The sequence below is a fragment of the Leiobunum rupestre genome, chromosome 6 (genome assembly GCF_980474605.1).
Source record: "Leiobunum rupestre chromosome 6, qqLeiRupe1.1.hap1, whole genome shotgun sequence".
In the NCBI taxonomy this organism is placed as follows: Eukaryota; Metazoa; Arthropoda; class Arachnida; order Opiliones; family Sclerosomatidae; genus Leiobunum; species Leiobunum rupestre.
The window spans coordinates 17,130,682-17,153,832 of NC_143389.1; the positions used below are offsets into that span (position 1 = coordinate 17,130,682).

General features: G+C 31.7%; 1 protein-coding gene across 3 annotated transcripts; it reads left to right on the top strand.

The window, feature by feature from the left end:
- The first annotated feature begins 556 nt into the window (after nt 1-556).
- Actn (alpha actinin) lies at nt 557-22,607 on the top strand. 3 transcript variants are annotated; one of them, XM_090178748.1, is made up of 24 exons: nt 557-741; nt 1,601-1,718; nt 3,612-3,846; nt 6,044-6,130; nt 7,346-7,433; nt 7,500-7,578; nt 7,929-8,010; nt 9,966-10,058; nt 10,245-10,330; nt 13,026-13,118; nt 13,774-14,004; nt 14,069-14,145; nt 14,937-15,066; nt 15,158-15,249; nt 16,379-16,487; nt 17,819-17,881; nt 18,443-18,520; nt 19,323-19,481; nt 19,550-19,634; nt 20,169-20,368; nt 21,114-21,236; nt 21,307-21,465; nt 21,563-21,721; nt 21,965-22,607. In XM_090178748.1, the coding sequence occupies exons 2-24, from the start codon at nt 1,602-1,604 to the stop codon at nt 22,121-22,123; spliced, it is 2,784 nt and encodes a 927-aa protein (XP_090034874.1). In that variant the 5' UTR covers nt 557-741; nt 1,601; the 3' UTR covers nt 22,124-22,607. The 3 variants fall into 3 exon arrangements, with proteins under 3 accessions (XP_090034874.1, XP_090034873.1, XP_090034872.1); XM_090178747.1 differs by lacking the exon at nt 9,966-10,058; XM_090178746.1 differs by lacking the exon at nt 10,245-10,330 and having other exon boundaries at nt 559-741; nt 9,966-10,051.
- Nucleotides 22,608-23,151: the final 544 nt, after the last annotated feature.

Sequence of the window (23,151 nt, forward strand, 5' to 3'; positions counted from 1 at the left end):
TATATCAATACACAAAAAATAAAAAATGTTTACAAAACTGACCAAAAATTAAACGTAGTACTTAGTAAAAAAAATCCATTTAGTGAAATCGATATTTCCGTTATTAAAGATGATTATGACATTTAATTTCTACAATCGTTTCCTTACCACAGATCAAAAATTTCCAACACGGCAAAATAATCGGGGATCCGGAAAAGCTCATTTTAAAACCATTAAACTTGACTTATACGGTAGCTAATAAGATTATTTTCTCTTCGCTTCTTGTTAAAATGTTATTGATACCGAAGAATTAGGGATGCGTACATTTCCCTGTTAATAGTGGTGCTTCATTAACAGCACTTCCAACGAGGCACCGACCGGACACCGGAGCGCACTCGGGGGAAGCTTGCCCGAGATTTTACGCATCGTTTCGGAATTTTTTACGGAAACGCTGACGCTTTTTACGTCATTTGTTTCTCTCTTCTTACTTCCCCTCTTCATTTCCCCTCGCGGAATTGATGGTGGAGCAGCCAGGAACTTCGAAGAGAAGACGTCGACATTTTTCTAAATAGGCCATGTGAGCAAGGAGTAAACGGCGATTGGCTGAGTATTCGTAATACTTGCCGATGCACCTTATATGTGAATTTGGGTGAGCACGGTTTCAAGTGTCTCCTTCCTTTTCGTCTGTTTTCTATCTAGAGGCAGTGTTTTTCCAAAGGCGAAGCGAACTTCGATATATTTTCGATTTAACACGAACCACAAGTAAGTTTTAATACCTTTAATTATTTAATTAGATTCCTTTTGGTTATATTTAACGGAAAAGTGTGTTTTTTTCCACGTATTGGGGTTTTAAAAGCGATATTGTACCTAAGCCTTGGCGCCATTAACCCTATGTTGGTAGGTGGGATGCCAAATCGCTCCAGAAAACCGGCTTTTGGATACTTGAATTTCATTATTATGTTAAAAATGTGAATTATTAGCTTGTTTTGTTGTTTGATTAATGTTCAAAACATTAATGTGTTGAAGCTGTAATATTTTTAAATGGGGTCACATCTATTTAGCATAACTTTAAAACTTACTTGAATTTTGGTGTCATATTACATTGGAATTTGGAAGTTCGCCTATATCTTATAAGGGTAATATAATTACCAATATTTTTTTAACATTTGCTACTATATCATTGAATTGAATTATCTTATAAATGTATATTACTTTATTTCTAATGGAATATGCACCTTAAGTTAAATACACACAAATGCGTATTATATATGCTAAATGATGATATAGATAAATATAGGGATTTTAGTGCTTGGTTTATGTTTTTGAAGATTCATTGTTGGATAAAATATAAGGTTTCTTTAATTGTGTAAAACTAGACTTTTCGTAATTTGATAAACATAATTTGTTGCTATCTAAGTTAGGTAAACATCCTTTATCAGGATGTCAGGATATTAGTTTGATCTATTTTAAAATTGACATACTCGTATATCTTAGTAGTTAAGTTATTATTACTCTTATGAAAACCCTTACTACTACTAATTTTCTTACTAAAATGGTACTATTTTCAGTATGCATCTATATAATTACAAATTTTTTTGTAACACCATGTGTTTTTCTCCAGGATGATAGGGGAGCCTCATTTGAATAATGTCTATAATGAGGGTGCTTATATGGAACAAGAGGAAGAGTGGGAGAGAGAAGGCCTCTTGGACCCAGCGTGGGAGAAACAGCAAAGGAAGGTGTGTAGATCAAAATATATTTGCACATCATATAAAACTAAAACACACATTGTTAAATGCTAAAATCCAAAAACCGTTTTTATGAGTCCTCAAGAAAATATCGTGGTGCAAATTTTTAACTCACCGCAAATGCGATTTTGGTCTTTCGGTCGGCTTATACCTTTAGTGTTGGAAAGGAAAATGATAATTTTAAAAAGTTGTTTGTAATTGTCACGTGGTGGACTGGAATAAGTCAGAGAGTTATTTTATATAACGTGACTGGGTGTTTTGATTTCGGTTTGACCATCTTGCTTTTGAAGTGAATGACTTTCTATCCCAGAAATTTTTGTTAAAAAGTCCTGTTTTTGAGGGTTATCTGGCTTGGAATTTTTTTTTTAAAAACTGTTATAGTGTTAATTTATTTATGAAAATGTACGAAAGTAATATTTGTAGCAATATGAATTAAAAGCCAACTAAATTTAGTTTAATATCTAAATTTTAAATTGACATAACCCTGCATGAAATGTTTAAAAATCCATAAAAATTCAAATTAGCTAAATTTAATTAAAAAAAATCAACAATATTGTCTCAAACCACATATTGGCCTTAGTGACCGTAGCTTCGCTATTTCCAAAAACTCTTTTAGCTGAATGTAATAGCCAAACAAAACTGGATAGAACTCTTCTTGGTATGTGAAGCAGTTTGTACAACATGATTTTATTCTAACTGAAATTCATACTTCAGAATATTTCGACTAATTTTGAATGAAACCTAGAGTTAAATTTGGTGTACATTCAATGATTTGTCATGGAATGACCCACTACCGCTGCTATATATACATTTTATCTGGCCTACTTCCAAGAATCTATCTTATCTACAACTATTTACAACATGTACATTTATTTAATAGAGATTATGATCCCAAAACAATTAATACTGTCAGTTAACTATTCCTTTTTAATTTCTGCATCAAGGTCTTAAACTTGACCTCATTTAACACATTAAAGTCCTAGACTTCATACTCATAATTTTAAATCCATTTTTGACTGAGTACGTTATATTTTTTTGTGGATCATTAGTAAAATTAGTTCTTTATTGAAAATAAATCATTTATATTTTTTGTATCTATTTAAATTAGCCAAAAGATAACATTGTCCTGAATTTATAATTTATTGATTTTATCAAGATATTGGTCTTTAAGGCTTTTGGTGTCAGTTCGTATGATTCCATACATAGTGATTAGCTAGGTCAAACAATTATGTGAAAAATGTTTATCTGATGACACTGAGAATAATATTTTTATACTATTAAATTATTCAATTATGTTTTAGTAAATACTATATGGATTGTCACCAACAGGTGCCACACCTTTTTGATTATATTAAATTTTAATTGCACTCATCCAGTCCTAATTGATTGGTAATTTGCTTCTATCAGTTATATTATCTAAAATTAAATTAAATCCTAAAGTTAATTACTATGTAATATTTTAATTTTCTTAGATATGTTTTGTATTAGAATAATTCCTATTTTCTACAAAAACCAAAAAAATGTTATTCCAAGTCAAAATCAACAAGAGTTGAAAATTAATTTTAAATGTCAAATCTTTTTGTGGCTAATAACCTAAACTTATGAAGATTACAGGATTTCTTGATTTTTGGGTAGATAATATTGAAATCTTCCCAGATTTCAGTTTTTAGGTATTAAAATTTTGGTGTTTTTGGTCACGTTTCGCGATTTTGTCCTAGTTTTAAAATTGTTGTAGATTTTTAAATTCTATTGGTAATTTTATATTTTTTCCAGATTTAGAATTTTTTAACCTTTGAATTTTGTTACAAGATTTCGTAGTTATAAAAGAATTTACCAAAAAAATAAGTTTTTAAGTCTGAATTTAAACTGTCTTGTATGTTTTAGACATTCACTGCCTGGTGTAATTCCCATTTGAGGAAAGCTGGTACTCAAATTGATAACATCGAAGAAGATTTCCGTAATGGTCTTAAGCTGATGTTGTTGCTAGAAGTGATTTCAGGAGAAACACTGCCCAAACCCGATCGTGGCAAAATGAGGTTCCATAAAATTGCCAATGTCAACAAAGCCTTAGATTTCATTGCTAGCAAAGGCGTTAAGCTTGTATCTATTGGTGCTGAAGGTAAAGTTTTTTTATTTCAATAGTTTTTAATTTGGTAGGCCAGTAAAGGTTAAAAATTATTTGATGTTAACATAGTAAGTATAACGATTTGTGAGCCTGAGGAAAGCCATAATTTGTGTTCTTTCTCAGATTTTTACCCCCTTGTTTTTGTCTTGTGAGTTATCCTATATAGGTCAATAATTTGTTATTCAGCCGACTATAAAAACAAACTGCCACTGGTTTTCCGTCATCAACACAAGTATGGGGGAAAATGCAGGGATACCAGAGGTCATAGTTTTGGGGTCCACTATTCAGACTCTTCAGAATGCATGAGATGAGTGTGAATTGAAGCAACTCTTCTGTGGGTAGTTTAAAAGCAGGGTTGTTTGATTAAAATCAAATTGATTTAAATCAGCGATTTAAATCGCGATTTTAATCAAATGATTAATGACAATATGTGCTAGGGCATAGGTTTAATAGGTTAGTTATTATGGGTATTTCAAAATTTTGGAGTGTTAAATAAAGAACTATAAATCTTGAAGGGAAAAACTTTGAATTAATTAAGTTTTCACCAGGGCCACTAACACCCCAGGCATTTAATTTTTAAACTGGCGATTGGCCTGTGATAGTGCCTTATTTCTCACTCTTGTTTAGTTTTACTTCAAGGTTACTCCTGTGATACAAATATACTTATTTCTTGGAATAAATATTTTTTGACATGATAAAACTGTCTACTATTGAATATTATTTATACAAAAATAATTATATCAATAAGCTTATATATTGCTTTTAATAAGTGAAAAAAACCTAAACATTAATAAAAAATAAAAAAATCGATTAAAATAAAAAAATCGATGTTTTTGATTTTTTTTAAAAAATCAAAAAAAAACAACCCTGTTTAAAAGTGTAGTTTAAGGGATTTTCCATGTTTTTCCAGACAATCTATTATAAAATTATCAATTTTATTCAACAGCATAAACAAATTTGAAAGATAATAAGACTGGGTGGAAGATTTAGGTGTTTTTTTTCCTTGGAAGTTTTATTTACAAGGAGACGACCCGAGGTGGTTCTGGGGGATTGTCTGACCTAGATGTATCATGAAAAGAGCTATAGGGAAAAGTTATGCTGGGCTTCCGTTTTTCCATGGCAACCAAAAATGTTTCTGACATTTTAAAATGAAAAAATTCTAAAACTTAAGTGTTTTAGTACTAGAAATTTTCATAGAAATCCGGCGCTATTTTGTAAAATGACGGATATTACTAAAACTCATGGTGCGATAAGTTCAGTAATTATTCGTTGATTAATATGAATTTTTCTATGTTTCATTATTGGCCCGAGTGAATTGTTCTCCATAATAATCTGACGCCATTTTGAAATATGGCTAATATAAAAATATGTTATGATGCGATAACTGCCAAAATTATTCGCCGATTAATGTGAAATTTTCTACGTTACATAGCGAGCTTTTGAGCTGGAGCCCCTTTTTCAAGCGGCTAGTATTCACCAATTGATTTGTAAAGATTAGTCGCTTGAAAATTAGCTCCAGCCAGAAAGCTCGCTTGTTTCTAAAATGTCTTTTATTGTTTTTAAATAAAATTAGTATGATGAAGTACCCGTCGTTGTAAGATTTTGTTTTAATTAGCATAAGAGGATTTGATAAAGAATAAAGTGTTCATTTTATTGCTTTTTAAATGTTTTCTATTGCTAGTTAAATATTGAGCTGTAGGTTTTTTGTTGGATTAATTCCAAATAAGTGGTTAATAATCCTTCAGGGAGGACCAGTGGCGTCACCAGGATTTCAAAACTGGTGGCGCTTAAGCCATAAGCACTGGTCAGGGGCGTCCTAGTGAGTGATATGGGGGAGAGGGGAGCTCGCAAAAAGGTTTGTAACGTTGAAACATTGAGGCTGACTAGGAAAAATTATATTTTGATGCCCATTTTTAAGTTCGATTGGGAATTTTAGGAGGCGCTTTTCGGAAATTTTATGTGGCGCTTCAGACATTTTACAGGTGGCTCAAGCGCCGCCTAAAACACCCTAGCGACGCCACTGGGGAGGACTCTAATCTTGTGTTTTTTAAATTATAAGTTTAGAAGGTAATACATGCACTAATTATTTAATTTGGTTAGTAATTAAATGTTATCTTCATAATATATTTACTATTCATCTTTTTAAGCGCATAATTAACTTTCGCAAGTTTAATTTTTTTTTAATTTCTAGAAATTGTTGATGGTAATACCAAGATGACTTTGGGTCTTATTTGGACTATCATTTTGAGGTTTGCCATTCAAGACATATCAGTGGAAGGTTTGTTTTTTACTTTTACTTGGTTTATAATTAAAAACATGACTGTTTATTTTTTTCTTGACGTCATAAGTAATTTTACTGTATAAAATGATTTCTCAATTTCAAAAAGAAATTTTTTATTATAATATGAGAGTAATATTTCAGATTTTGACTCTCTCGGTGCATCTCAGTTTTTCTTAGTAGAAAGAAAGTTAATTGGACAGTAATTTTGTTTGACCGTCTCCATCACTTGAAAAAATTATATTAAAGGTTTATGGAGATTGACCTTTTGATGTGAAAAATAATTGAACACATTTTTTAAAACAACAGAATTCTTATCTGTATTTCTAAAAAGAGGGTTAAGTAGCGCTGGCAGTAAATAACCCACTTACACCTTATCGAAATAAAGTAATTCGGTTTATTATACTATTTTAACACGTTTTAGAATCTGACGGTTCAAATAGACATTAAGGTGTTAAAATACTTTCTCTTGCATAAACAATAGTCCCTCTTAGGAGCAACAAACACAGCACCCCACACAAGGAGAACGCAACCCGTCAAAAGTCATGCATTTTCTTGTGTACAATTTTCCTTGGTTAGACGCTTAAGCTCCTGCTGGCATCGGAAGGGGGGAAAATTCCAAAATTGTCTTGCCCTGCCCATTAAACGTTCAGCGTATAGGCTCGTCCAATGATATTTGTGCTCAACACTGCCTTAGCGTGTTTGAAGGCTAGCTGCGTTATCCTTGTGTTTGTTGCTCCTAGGTCCCTCCAATCACGCTGTGACCACTCTTGTGTTCAGTTCAAACACCACTCCCCTCTTCATTCTCAAAGAAGTATCTGCTCATTTCGAGGGGCTAATCACTCTTCGTAATCAGTCTACAAGCGTGTAGCTTTGGCTGCACTAAAGTGATTACGTAAATGATTACATAAAATAAAAATCCTGTAGGTTTTTAGAAAGTGGCTAATCCCTCTGCTCATTTCTTACCCTGAAACTGATGCCTCCTTTCCTTATCGACTACTTTCCTTCCAATTTACCTTATGCAATGCAATGTTAATTTGATCCTGATAACAGGCCAATTAACAGTGTAAAATTATACAAAACGAGAGAGAGAGATATATATATATATATATATCCTATTTATTTGGCTGAATGTTATGACAGCTAAGTCCTTGATATAAAGGTCCGAACTACTTGGGGTCAGATTTAGCAATAAACCAAACCTTTGTTTTCTAGAAATGACTGCCAAAGAAGGATTGTTGTTGTGGTGTCAACGTAAGACTGCTCCTTACAAAAACGTTAATGTACAAAACTTCCATCTTAGGTATTCTAATTATATTCCAAATATTTAGTTTCTAGTATTTCTCAACCAATTATCTCTTCTCTTTAGCTGGAAGGATGGTTTGGCTTTCTGTGCCTTAATCCATAGGCATCGTCCTGATCTCTTGGACTATTCCAAACTCAGCAAAGTAAGTTCAATTTGCAGAAATTTAGTTTATTTCCTTTGGTTATTTAAAAATATGCTGAAGGCTATTATATATTGTTACTGTAATTGCTTTAAATTAAACAATATTGTTGAAAGTACATTCGCTTACATCAAATATTACAAAATAGTTCATTTATTCCATTTATATAACTTAAACTTTCAAAATGGAAGAAAACTATTTTTCTGATACTTTTCGAAATTTTAGTGGAAATTTTTCTCAGTTCTTACATGTAATATTTGTTAGATTGAGAATTGGTGAAATTAAAGTATTATCAATGTTTTCCAAAAATATTATGTAGATGAAATGTTAATTTTGTACTGTTTTGTTTTCAGGAAAATCCATTAGATAACTTAAACCTAGCCTTTGATATTGCTGAAAAATATTTGAATATTCCCAAAATGTTGGATGCTGATGGTAAGAATGATAACTTTTATGTCTATATTGGTGAATTAGCCAATCTTTCACCTTATTCACGCATTAGTTTCATTAAAAATGACACATAACCGCAAAAATAATCACACTTAGTTTTCACTTAATTTTTATTGTACCAAATCTGGTGTTATAAGCAATTAGAAAAATTGAAGAACAGCTGAAAAATCCTAGACTACAATTTAACTGTTGCTGAAGATATGGAAGATTAAAAATATGTAGTAGTATGATAATTTTAGGTTAGATTATGAAAACAGGTTTTTAACACATTTTGCTGTTCTGAAAACTTGGAAGTAAACCTCTTCTGCCATGCAACAAAAGAAAAATTATTTTTATGGTTTATGATTAGAGGGCTCCAGAAACTTACTGTTAAAGAATTAATTTTGATTTATAATTACAATTTTCCCTCCTAGAAATTTTACTATCAAAATTTTGTTCCGTTTCTAATTTTTGAGACCTGATACTTTTTTTTTACATGCACAAGAGTTAGATGAAATTCTGTTTTATAAGGGAATGAGCCGAAGTTGATAGTGATAATGGCCAGTACGTGCATCGCTTCCCTCACACAATACCTATAAAATTATCCTTGGCATGCCAAGTGTTAGGAAATTTGGTAGTGGCCGGGGCAAAGCAATAGTAGTGAGCACCTCTAGTATAAAAACTTATGATTGGAACTGTCTGATGTCCCATAATAGAGCTAGACCCCATCCTGCGATGGCTGTAATGCCATCTCAAAATCTGAACCTATTTAATAACTTTGGCTCTAAATCTTTTGGGTTTAGCAATAGTTTTATCTGAAATTTGTGAACTAAGTGGTTTTATTTCTTGTCTGTTGTAGCAGTCACAAATTAAGATAGTTATGGGTAGAAGCTTTACTTGTAAATTTATTGCTCGGACCACAGTAAAACAATTCGGTGGAAGGGGTTCCTAGTTTACCCAGTTTTCAGTTTTATAATTGCACGGGATTGCACGAAGTTTTTAGCACACCCATGATTAAGGAAAAATTCCATCACTGTGCATATATATAAGATTCAGTTTTTGAATCTTTTATTTAATCATATAAACTGCAATCGGGAAAACTAAGGATTATGCTAAACTTTCATAATTGCCTTCGGTGGTCTTACAATTTTATCATAATTGTTTCAAATTACTTGTGATTTAATCTGAAAGATTAGAATATGGTATAGCTCGATGATAAGACAGAAACATTGATAACTATACAGTTGGTTACCCTGATGAGGGATGATATTCCCTAGGGGATCAGAGCAAACCCGAGTGGATCTGGTCATTAGGCAAATTGTGGTTAATTTGGAAAAATAAAAGTTTTGTTGACCTTTTTTAAGAACTTTATGAACAATGCTCTGGCTCCCTTAGATCTCAGTGCTTTGAACGTTGTTCAGCAAAGTTTCTTAAAAACATTTGCTCTAGTTGACATGATTTAAGAAAAATTACTAGAAACCTATATCCTCTCAATTTGTAGATGAAACTAAGCCCGAATTATGGTAAAAATTTTAAATCAATAAAACATTTCGTAATTAATATATAACTTGAGGTAAAGATATATTTATGAGCTCTATGCTCTTTTGGAATGTTAAAAGATCTACAAAGACCAAATGGCCAGCGATCCTTCAGCCCTTTCCGATTCCCAAATGAGTGAAGGATGAATCTCATCAGTAATTGTTCACTGGCAATTTGGTCTTATAAATGTTTTACCAGCTCAAAGGGCATTGACAGGTTAAGTGAAAATTAATTAATTTGATTCGTAACATATTCTTACAATAATTTTTGTACTTATTTTCAGTCTACAATTTGATAGGAAATAGGTTATTTTTTCTTATCTTTTTCCTTTTCACTGGGTTTGTGTTAGTATTTCTACCTATAATCCCCTTCCACCAAGAATATAGATTAGTTTGACCACAGCTGCTTTTACCGTAATTTAGACATGGTTAATACACCTAAGCCAGACGACCGTGCAGTGATGACCTATGTTTCTTGTTTCTATCATGCCTTTCAGGGAGCTCAACAGGTAAAGGGTTCATGTAACCCTTACCTGCATGCAGTTACCTCTTACTAATGTGGTTTATTTTTTTTACTTCTTATTTTACATTAACTATGTATCCTGATGTGTGCATTTCCTCTGTGTGATCTAATACTTTTCACAACATTTCAATTTGTCCATACATTTGGGTTTTCCGCTTAATTCAACTAACCTAATAAAGATGTACAGAACACGGCAATGCCAGATGAAAGGGCAATCATGACCTATGTGTCATCCTACTATCACACCTTCTCTGGAGCTCAACAGGTAAAATTTAATGAGAGAATTAACTTATTTATCAATTACCAAAACCGTGCAGCAACTTCATATAGTTAATATTGTTCCAAGAATTTTATTACATTTATAATTTTTCACTAAACTCATGTTTCCCTTTGAGGAGCTATATTTAAATTTGGTGAATACCTTAGTTTCTAAACACTGGTTGGAACAATTAAAATTAACCAACAATGTATTAAATAATATCTACTTGAAAATTTTGAACTAATGTGTTATTTAGTGAATATTTTTGGTATTTACATAATTTACTTACTTTGTGAGAGTTTTTATGCTTGGGTAGAAAGATTGAACTATCAGTAGGTATACCTCACTTGATGAAGAAACTACTTGATGATCTTGACCTGATATATACTCAGGGAAATTTCTAACTTCTTCTTTGAAAAACCAATGTTCTCACGGCCTTAGTAATTGCTCTACTCCGGTTCATCTAATCTATGTTTAAGAATAATGTATGCATAAAAAATGTTATCAGTATAACTGATTTATAATTTCAAGCATTTTGTATATGAAATATGTTTTACCAAAGTGGTTTAATTTAAAAACTATAAGCCATACAGTATAGTGAATTATTGTTTTAAACTAATTTGGTTTTTACACCAAAGGTTTAGTTTCATTTTAGCTGGGTTAAGTTTGTTTTTCCCAGTTTCGTTATCTGAAATATGGAACAGGAAAAAGTAATGAAAACAAATTTTCCATCGGGCATTGTTTGATTTTGTTTGTTTGGGTTTGTTTAGTTTTTAGAGTTGACTCCTTTTGTTTTTAATATTCAAAATTTGATAGCTTTTTATTAGAATGCATGCATTCCATATATATTACAAAAGTATACATATATTTATATACACCAATGAATATAAGATTAGATTATTTGCAAGATTGTTTTTGAAAAGGAAGTTAATATTGTCTTGATATTAGAACACTTATTCTAAAGTAAGTTTTTTAGCAACATAGTACAAGTAACTTAACAAGGATTTTTCTGTTGAGACATTGAAGGAAGCCAACAATTCACTAGGGATACTGTCAATTGTTATACAAAGCACGATTTTTTGGTGGAACCAATATTTTGCCTGGCAATGAAAATGGCACATTCCACAGTTACTCTCACGCTTAGCTGTGGTTTAATTTTGTCTTCACCGGTGTATATAAAGAACTTTTAAGTAGTGTGGTAGTGGTTAAGATACCACACCTACAATTTGTCTTTGGATTTAATATGCACTGATACCACTTAACTAGTAGAGGTCTGCAATGCCATTGTTTCTCCAACTCAGATGGAATTTACCATCTTGGGAACTGCGTGAAAGAGGAAAATCACTGATATTTTGTTGGTTTGAATCAAAAATTAAGTTATGTGGATATGATATATTGAATAAATTTTTATTTTATTTATTGAAACATCCATTTTTACATCTGAAAAGTTGCTATTGGGAAAATAGAAAACTGTAGAAGGATCTATCTCATTTTAGTTAAAATAGAAACGTTTTCATTGTTTGCACAAATAAACTTATTGAATAAAACATGATATGAATCAAATACTTTACTAGTTTCAAAACGACCATAGTTTCACTGTCAAGAGTAACAAATGTTTAACTTTTGTGGCCCACAATTGTATAAATACACAAATAAAAAGCAAAAAAATTAAATTTATTAAACTTGTGTATCTTTATTAAAGCAGTTTTCTCATTATTCATCGGTCTTTATGCTATTTTTAATTTTGATGACAAATTTATTTTTAAATATTTACCTGATTTTATAAGATACCTGAGAAGTATAAGTAAACGTACGGAACTACGCTTTTTTTTCCTATTTTAAAAACAATCTATTAAACTCGGTTGAAAACCCTGTCTTATTATATCTACGTATCTTTTATAAACTACATAGGAAAAATTATTTGATTGTAGTACTGCGAGTTTAATATGATGCGCTTAAATATTTTACACAATTTAACCTTCAATGTATAAAAAAACTTGAAGTTTTACATATTTATGTTTAAATTTTTTTATGATTTTTTGTGTACTTATACAAAGGTGGGTCACAAAAGAAAACCATATCTCAGACTTATGTTGTTTTGGAACGAGTCTAGTATTAAATTTTTATGGTGTTTTTATTTATTGAAGTTTGTTCATGCAAACAATGAAACCATTTCTACTTTGACTTAAATGAGATAGTTTTCCATTTTCCCAATGGCAACTTTTCAGATCCCTTGTGATTTTTAACAATTCTTTTGATAAATTTCATTGATTTCTAACAATTATTTACCCCCCCCCCTTCTAAGATCCCTCTCATTCTTCGGGTATTGCCTACAACTGCCGCGGTGGATACCGTTAGTTCTATATCCCGTTGAAGTTTACCCCTTTCCCCAAAAGCACATTAACAATAAACATTAAATCATGCGATAAAATTTTGTTATGAATTTCCATTTTTGGAAGCACAGTTGTTAAATAGTCTCGTGGCTCTATTATTTGAGCAAAGCTGAGATTTTAATGGTTTGCAATCCTCTACGAGCTATTGAGCTTAAGTGGTAAAATTATTTGTTTGCTCTCACTTTAATACATAATTTAACATTTTGTTTTGAAATAATTACCACCATTTGTTAAAAATACTAATAGTTTTGAAATCATTTAGTACATAGGAAGGAAGTTTAAAAATATTTTATCCATTTTAAATTTAGGCTGAGACTGCTGCCAATCGTATTTGTAAAGTTTTAAAAGTTAACCAAGAAAATGAACGTCTTATGGAAGAATATGAAAGACTGGCTAGTGATGTAAGTGTGTATTTGATATCTGGTTTTTGCTCTCTTCGGTTATATTTTTTATTGTAAATTTAGAAATTATTGCTTTGGTTAAAAAATTACTGAAATTCTAGCAGAAGGAATTAATATAGGTTTATATTGTAATGTCTGTTTCTTAACCTATCTTCTATTGATAAATAGCTGTTAAATACGACATAATAATATGAGATATCAACTACTTCATAGCTTTTTATAATGTTATTTACATAATTATAAGCTAGATAGTAGAAACTAATAATTTTGGTTTGTAGAGTGTAACAATAAACTGCGGGAAATGAATATTTACTTTTAAATTTACATAGTGTTAGTTAGGTTTGTTATTTTCACCAAAAATATTTTATTAACCTATTAAAAAGGTAATTTTTTTAAAATTACGGTTATTTCTTAAATAGAGGTTGGTAGTGGCCATAATAGCTTGCTATTTTTTGTGGTTTTTATGGACTTCAATCTGTATAAGTTGGAACAATTATGTAGTCTAATTCTTAATTTTTCCCTTCAGCTAAAATGTGTAGTCTCTAGACAGTTTTGTTACCGTTAAAATTATAGTTTGCATAAAAAATTTTCTTTTAAGCTTATTTTAATTGTTTTTATAGAAGTTTCACAAATTAATGTTTTTCTCATCTGCAAGCTTTTAGAATGGATCAGAAGAACTACTCCCTGGCTTGAAAATCGCACTACTGATAATACCTTAGCTGGTGTACAAAAAAAACTTGAAGAGTTTCGCAACTACCGACGCATGCATAAGCCTCCAAGAGTAGAACAAAAAGCAAGATTAGAAACCAACTTTAACACTCTTCAAACAAAACTGCGATTGAGTAATCGACCTGCCTATTTACCCAGTGAAGGAAAAATGGTTTCAGTAAGTTGATTTATTTTGTACCTTTCCGTGATAAAGGTTTTCAATTGAGTATAAAATTTTCTAGGACATATCGAATGCTTGGAAAGGCTTGGAAACTGCTGAGAAGGGATTTGAGGAATGGCTTCTTTCAGAAATGATGAGGTAAGTTACAGTTATGTTTCTGGATATGGTTTTGGGAGGTAGTATAGTAAGACAAAAAAAAAAGGGAATTGAAACACCAGTTGATGATGGGATAGTAACATTTATACCCAACTAAACATTTTGGTATTATGGTTTCCATGATCTATAATTGTTTATTCATTATGACTTCACCAATAATTGTTCAACTTTACCAATGACTTTACTTGTACCAATTGCAACCATCTGCTCCCACTCACTCAAATGATTTAAATCATTAACCCCAGGTATTAAGTGTAGCCCTAAAAGAGTTTCAAAAATGATATCAGAGTGTAAGCTAACTGCTCTGATAAATAATTAGTGAAAGGGTTATTTCCACAAGCAAGTATCCCAATTTTATTGTTCTTTTTTTTCGACAGGAACAAAACATTTTTCGTTCAATACTCTAAATGCACTGATAAGAAATTAAAAACTGCCAGGCTTTTGTTAAAATTCAGTTGTTCCAATTTAATAGTTTAACGTTATATAGTAAATCATCAAACACTGTAAATGTATATTATTAAGATTTTCTTATTTTTAAAAAGTTATACGAAGTTGAATTAAATTTGTTAATTTAAGTTTTATCACAAAAATCTTTAACATAAAGTAATCAATAAGCTAAGCCCTCTCATATTATTTAAAAAAATTTTAAACTTCAATATGACGTTAAAAATATCACATTGCTTACTTAATTTTTAAACTTACCTGAGTTTTTGGTTTCCATTAAAATGACTTTTTCTTTAACACGGCCATTAACGTAATTTCATTTTCTACAGGCTGGAAAGACTCGATCATTTAGCTCAAAAATTCAAACACAAATCTGACATTCATGAAGAATGGACACGAGGCAAGGAAGAAATGCTCCAAAGTCAAGACTTCAGGAATTGCCGATTAAATGAGCTCAAGGTACAATATACTGTTTAATTTTTAAATGATGCTGCTTTCGCTTTAGGGGATTATTTTTTGTTGCATTTAATTTTTATCGCATCCCTCCCAGGCTTTGAAAAAAAAACACGAAGCTTTTGAAAGTGATCTTGCTGCTCATCAAGATAGAGTAGAACAGATTGCTGCTATTGCCCAGGAATTAAAGTAAGGATTTTTCCCAGTGAGCTTTTCATAGTCATACCGTTTTGTGACATTTCATTGTATTTTGTTTGCAATTAAAAGGTGCATGCGAGAGTAGCCATGGAGATGCACCTTTTTAAATTTCTTTGCCATTGCATATCGTTTCATTTTTGTTTAATCAATTACTGGTATAATAATTTTTTTGGTTCCTTAGTCTAAAGCTTTTTCAAGGCTTTGGCCCTGGGACAAGAGCAATCAAAGCTACCACTCTGGGGCATGTTCAACCATGCCTCTAAGCGCTTAATGCCTTGTAGCTAAAGAGCCTGTGCTCCAAAATATAATTCATAGAAAACACTAAATACAAAAGTACAATGAGTTTTCTAAAACTGAGCTAGTTCCACAAATTTTGTAATGTTTCGTAAGGCACGTTTTAAAGCTAGTCATTTAAGCATTATAGACTCTCCTTTAAAATACTGATTTTTAAGCATGATAAAAAGGGTGAGAGGTATTTTGGGATCTTTGATGGGCATGCGGTTGTCTTTTAAGACATGTTTTTAGTGCTATGAATTTTGGTTTGGTATAATTTATCTGATGAAATATTCTGCTCATTTTAAATCAGCGCTTGAGCGTGCTCAACTACAAACTCTTAAACTTGTTAGAATACATCACTTTTTGAAAGATTAAAACATGGGGACTTGTTGCTCCTTGAAAGCCTTTGGAGTAGAAGAATAAACCTGTAATGATTTAGTCATTACTGTTCATCTCATACGATCATGAATAATTTTCATAGGGCAGAATTTTATTTATGTATTTACTATTTGGTTTTTGTTGAAGATAATTAAAGAATAGGTGTCGAGTAATTTGTAATGTTAAGAACCAAACTAAGTACTGTTAATCTTAGTTCAACATTTATCTAGAATTGTCTGTTTTAATATAATTTACAAACAATAGCACCAGTTAGAGTATCTATTTCAAGGTTTTGGCTTTAATATAATTGAATTTTTATCCATTATAAGCACAATCTTCAAAACTTATGTAAGGGTTAACCATATAGTTCTCCAAAAAAGAATGAAGGTGACATTTGTAAAAACCTTTCAGATGTATAGCATCCTAAAGATATGTTACTTCCAATAACATCCTATTTAAATTTCAGTGCCCTTGGATATCATGATTCTGTCTCAGTCAATGCACGATGCCAAAGAATATGCAGCCAGTGGGACAGACTTGGAGCACTAACTCAGAAGCGAAGGACAGCTCTAGAAGTAATTTCAGATAAAACTTTTCCATCTCATTTGTTGCTAAGTACAATGACACTATCTTACAAACTGAAACCGGATTAAAAATTAAGTAATACCAATTAAGCAATATATATTATTTTAACTGCTGTGACGCTAAGCTAGAAATGTTTGTATGTTTCACACTCTTGGTTTTGTGTTTTTTTCACTGAAAACCATTAGGTATTCCTAGTGGAGAGGTTTTATTAGCTTTAGTAAAATATTTTACAGGTTCTGACTATGGAAATCAGAGCTACTAAAATTTAGTGGTAATTATAAATATAAAAAGAATAATAATAATAATCAGCTAGGCCCAAGTCATCTAGCAACTTATAATGCCTTAAAACAGGTGGCTGTGTTACAAAGCGTAGGAGGGTGGTTGCCAGCCATGTGAGCCAACTAACATGTACAATAACTATTACCGTTAAAGGAGATCCACTTAAGTATTACTGTATAAGTGCCATCGAAAGTTTTAATACCACAACATCCTAATTTAAATTTATCTCTATTACTTGAACCTCAAAATTGAGCTTGTATACAATTTTAATTTAGTTTTATTTGTCCAAACACTGGGAATGGTCTCTGGTATTATGTGTATATTGAAGCTGCTATTTTAAATATTTATCTTCGAAACAACTAATGCTTTTCTTCTCTCCCTGGTGTGAATTCTGTCTTCTCATTGCTAGTTTTTAGATCTCGTACAGTTAAATGCTTTTTCAAAGTTTTATTTTTTCTTATTGGAATAAGTAATTGTACTTAAATAATTCCCCCTCATACATGATAATCAGTTAAGCTAATGCCATTATTCCAGGTAACTGGGTCACAATACATAGAAGATTGTGGCAAACCCTTCATGCCACATTAACCAACAGCTCCCTATACTTTTGTTTTAACCTTTGGTATTGTAAGGGAAGATAAATGTGCTCCCTAGTAAGCTTTTTTTAACAAAGGAATGAGAAATAGGCAACCTCTTCAACAATGCTGCATCACCATCCTATTTTAATGGGTGTTGTCAAATCTTTTAGCAAGTGGCATGATATATGAATTAACAAATCCCAAGATTTATATATTGAATACAAAATTTCTTTCGTTGAAGAACCATAATTTCAGGTGGATTTGACACACTGAATTATAATCTGCACCCCTAATAAAAAAATTATGTGGTAGGCTGCAATGGAAGATTATTTTAAGCTGTCTAGTTCAGAATGTTTTTGTTTTAATATCTCTTAAGTGATTGTGTCGTAACAAGTAGATCATTTAATTTTAATTTTGACACAGCAAGTAAAAGTTCTAATGTTTGGTATAATTATACATTTTAGGAAGCTGAAAGGGTTCTTGAGAAAATCGACACCCTTCACTTGGAGTTTGCCAAAAGAGCTGCAGTGAGTATGTGCAAAAGTAAATAATATTTTATACAAAAAGTCTGTTCTAGAGGTTAACATATGATATGTACCTAGTGCTGTACTTACACAAGCTCCCATCATATGGAAATATCTTACTTGATAAGTTTTTCCAAGACAAATTACAGAAATAATTAAAATTTGTAACAAAACCCATTGAAATAGTTGACTTTATAGTTTCAAAACATTCATGGGAATTAAACCAGTAACTGATATCTTATTGCTTTGGTCTGATTTGAGTTAATCGAACTTAATTGATTGTAAAATGACAAGACTTACTTGATACCTTAATTTTGGAAATTAACAGAATTCATCTTGTGAAGCATGAATCGCAGGTTCGAGTTTTTGATCTTGGCCTAAAATTTTCTAATTAAAATACTTAAGTCATAGTTTGAAAGTTACCCACTTCCTTAATGTCATGGAACCATTATTAAAGCAATACTGAAATCATTAGTCCCAAGACTTTTTGCATTAAATTTTATTAATTTTTGGTGCAAATTTCTTGCAAATTCATCTTTCTCATCTGCTTAATTTTTGTTACAGCCTTTCAATAATTGGTTGGATGGAGCTAGTGAAGATTTGGTGGATATGTTTATTGTTCATACCATGGAGGAAATACAGGTATAGTTTAAAAATAAAACCTTTCATGAGGTCCCTCTAAGTAAAGATCTAAACCCTATTTATGACAACACATCCATTTTTAAGTGATGCCCCCAAGGCATTGCTAAAAGTATTTTGTCTGTTGCATCATGAATGTGGACAATGTCCAAATGTTTTTTAGTTTAGAATGTCTCTAATGAACTTACCTCTGTGTAATCCAAGTTATATGCCCGCCAATTGAGTAGCCAAAGCTTAAAATGTAAATTCTTCAAAGTATAAAATAATTTTTAATTCAATCAATTGATGATGCGTTATTGAACTGGTAATGTTAGATTGACTATTATAGATACTTCGTACATTTCTAATGATTGTTTATTTCAAATTCAATACCAAAACCTGTACTATGTGTTATCATAACCTGGTGGTTTTGGAAGAGAATGCTTTTGTAGTAGGAACATTTTTTAAATGAATTGCTATCTTATTAGATTTAGATTAGCAGAATTATTGACTCAAGAAAACAAAAACGCAATTCCTGCAAATTATCAGTTTTAAGCCGTCAATTACATTATGGAATATAATTCTTAAATTTTAAGTCATTGAGACCCCATTGATCTTTTTCAATGCTAATAAACTTATTAATTAATTATTAATATTATGTATGACACTGCAGATTTATTTATTTAAAAGAAACATCTATTAAAACATGAAGAGCATCAGACCATTGTTCAAAATGGTTTAATATTTTTAGTGATTGTTTAATGAACTAATAATTGTACATTTTCGTTATTATTCAAGTTAATTATGTTTCTTGCCTTGGATTTAGGGTTTGATTGACGCCCATGAGCAATTCAAACAAACTTTGGGAGAAGCCGATAAAGAACACAAATCAATAATTGCTCTTTCTCAAGAGGTTCAAACAATTGCTACACAATATCAAGTGCCTGGTGGAATTGAGAATCCCTACACTACTTTGACTGCTGGGGTTGGTTTTTACATTGGTTTTTTAGATGGTCATGTTCATTTTTTTATGCAAATCTTAACATTTTTTAGGCAATTACCGCAAAGTGGGGAGAAGTAAAACACTTAGTGCCAAAACGAGACCAAGTGTTGCAGACTGAGTTAATGAGACAGCAATGTATCCTTTTACTAAAAGAACAAATTAACAATTTACTTTTTCACATTTTAAATTACTTCTTAAAATCTCTATTGAAGGAACCAGGTTTAGTTAAATATCTATTACATAAGTGTCATCTGCATCTACTGCTAATGTTACTCTCGTATAACATTTACATTTGCAGGATCCCACTACTTATAAAAAACATTTTTGAAGAAAAAATAGTGCATTGTGTAACTATTGCATTGGAAAATATAGCTTATAAATACGCAAGCATTCTACACAGTGTAATTTTAACATTTGAAATTGTTAGGTTAATATATGCAGTAAATTCTGTTATTTGGGGGAAATTCACGTAAGCCTGTTTCATTGTTATAACCTGAATGGATACTTCTCTTGTATAAGATTTTGTACGAATCAGTAGGTTCATTTTGGGAATTACAGGCCTCTATTTCTATTAGATTAACATATTTGCCATTTCAAATGTTTTAAATTATTATTTCAAAATTATTTTTCTGACACTGCCAAATGTTTCTTTAACTTAATTTTTATTAGCAAATGAGAGACTACGAAGAAAGTTTGCTGAAAAGGCAAATGCGGTTGGCCCCTGGATTGAAAGACACTTGGATTCAGTTGCGGCAATTGGTATGGGAATGCAAGGCACTCTTGAAGACCAGCTGGCTAAATTAAGGCAATATGAGCAAGCCGTTATTGCTTACAAACCACATCAAGATGAGCTTGAGAAAATCAATCAAGTATTTTATTTGCTAATAACTAGATTAGGGTGATATACTGTTAGATTCGAAAGAAGAGAACTTAAGACTGAGGAGACCTCCCTTCCTAGTAAAATTCATTGATAAATCTCTTACCGGCCCTTTTTCTACAGCCACAAACATGCACTATTTATGCCACTTAAGTATTTCTTCACTATCTTGAGACAGGTTTTTAGTATTAATTTAACAACCATATTAGCTCAAAAGTGCTGACTTCGTGATCTCTGAAAGACGCAGACCTTTGCGGTTGAGCCACTGCAGTATGTGAAATGTCCTACCTAGGCAGTGATATCCCATTCCTGGCCAGAAGTAATATTTACTTCCCATACCATATGCTAGTCCTAAAATTATTGAACCAGGTGATAGCTTCCTCAACACATTTTTTTAAGACAAATACACTCATTTAGGTAGAAACTGGCCCTTGCCCAACAATAGGAATCTTGTGCTTTTAGGAAAGTGTACAAAGTACATCTCAATATAGCTTTTCTTCATGTGCTCCATCGAAATTATTTACTAAGTAGATTTTCGAAGTACGAACTGGGTAATTTTCCCATTTTTGATACTACTACAAACAAATTTAGTTTTTTGTTGTAATGAAATATTAAGCTTCTTAGTGCTGATTTAGTTTTTGTTACCCTTACAGTTATGATTTAAATATTGTATCAGATATCGCCTCATTTGAAAATATTTAGGAAAGTTCTACATTTGTATTTTGGTTATCTATTAGGAAATTCAGGAAGCAATGATCTTTGAGAACAGGTATACTCAGTACACCATGGAGACATTAAGGGTTGGATGGGAACAACTTATGACGTCAATACATAGAAATATCAACGAAGTAGAAAATCAGGTAAAAATTAGCTATACTGGTATAAAGATTTGGTAAAATTAAGTTTAGGAAATGTTTTTTTTTTGTTTAGATTTTGACAAGAGATTCCAAGGGAATCACCCAAGAACAACTTAATGAATTCCGAATGTCTTTTAACCATTTTGATAAAAATCGAACTGGAAATCTCGCCCCAGAAGAATTCAAGTCTTGCCTCGTGAGTTTAGGCTACAACATCAGAAATGATAGACAGGTCAGTATTTTGTGTTGGTCTTCAAACGCTCGTCTTTTTGGTGGGCAAAGCGATATCTTTGACATTTTATATCAACATTTCTTTTTTAACCATGTAGGGCGATGCTGACTTCAGGAGAATAATGAGCATTGTTGATGCTAATAACACTGGATATGTACATTTTGATGCTTTCTTAGACTTTATGACCAGAGAAAGCACAGATACTGACACTGCTGAGCAAATAATAGATTCATTTAGGATATTGGCTGGAGATAAGGTAATTTATATAGAGTATAGTAATGAACTGCATATAAATTTTTCATTTTGCTTGAAAATTTAAAATTCTTTGAAGAACTGAAATTTTTTACTGCAATAAATCGAAATGTTCTTCAACTTGTAAATTTTTTACTATTTCAAATACAAAATGCTTTTTATTGGCAGTCTTATAACTTTTGAAGTATTATTAATTTTAAATCCTTTGATGTTTGTTTTCATCCTTAAATTTTCTTTGCCGCACTAGCCATATATTACTGCTGAAGAATTGCGTCGTGAATTACCACCTGATCAAGCAGAATATTGTATTCATCGAATGTCACCGTACAAAGGACACGGAGCTGTACCTGGAGCCTTAGATTATATGTCGTTCTCCACATCTCTTTATGGAGAAAGTGATCTTTAAATTATACAATTTTTATGTAAGGAGAATCAAGATTTTGTTCAGAAGCTCGTGATGGTGTTGATGAATAAATGTCCACGTGCCTTGTTTGTTGCCAAGAAAAAATGTTTTTAAAAGATTGCCATTTTTTAAACTAAAGAAAGCTGTCTTCCAAAAACCCTAGCGACAATCGCAGGAAGCAGTGGATACTAGTCTAGGCTTTTGTCTAATTTGCAAGAGCTAATTTATGCCAGTTGTACCAAAGTGTTCTAATTTCACTTGTCTATTTATCTAAAATATAAATTACAAATTTGGGCCTATGGGGAAATTTAAATTTTTTTCTTTGTGATTTGTTTTTACATGTAATAATATAGAAAATTTAGAATCGAGTTGTTTTAAAATTATTTTTGTTTTGTCAGTGAACATGAATTTCATAACTGCAACTAAATCGAGCTAGCGCCACCCCTACTTATTGTTTGTATCATTGAATTAAAAAATAAGAAGACTGTGCATGAATTTTTATTTTAAACATTTCTAGAATTAAGTAGATATTTGAATACATAACTAAAAGATTATTATTGATATCAGAAGTTAATAATAAACCCCATTCAGGGACAGACTGCTTACACGTTTTTGTTGTAACCAGCGCCGGTCCTAGGGCCGTGCGTACGATGCGACGGTTGCGACCGCATCGGGCGCTGAAGAGGCGACGATAGATCGGGACCAATAACTTGCGACCATAAGACGGAAACGTATGACCTCGAGTTGTCAGGAATAAGCGATTTCATATGGGGGGAGGGGGGGTTGGTTGGGGTGCCACAATGAGATCTCGAACCACCTGAAAAATATGCTAGAGCCGCTACTGGTTGTAAACTTGTAACATACGTTCGACGGGCTGATCCTCAAATGAGCACACGTTTGAAAACACAAAAAAAATCACTCTGGATTTGTGCCATAAATGTTTTAATAATAATGTTTAAAAAACTCCTAATTTATATAATACAACGGACTAGTAGATGACTGAATTGTATAACTTCCATTTCGTTTGCTCA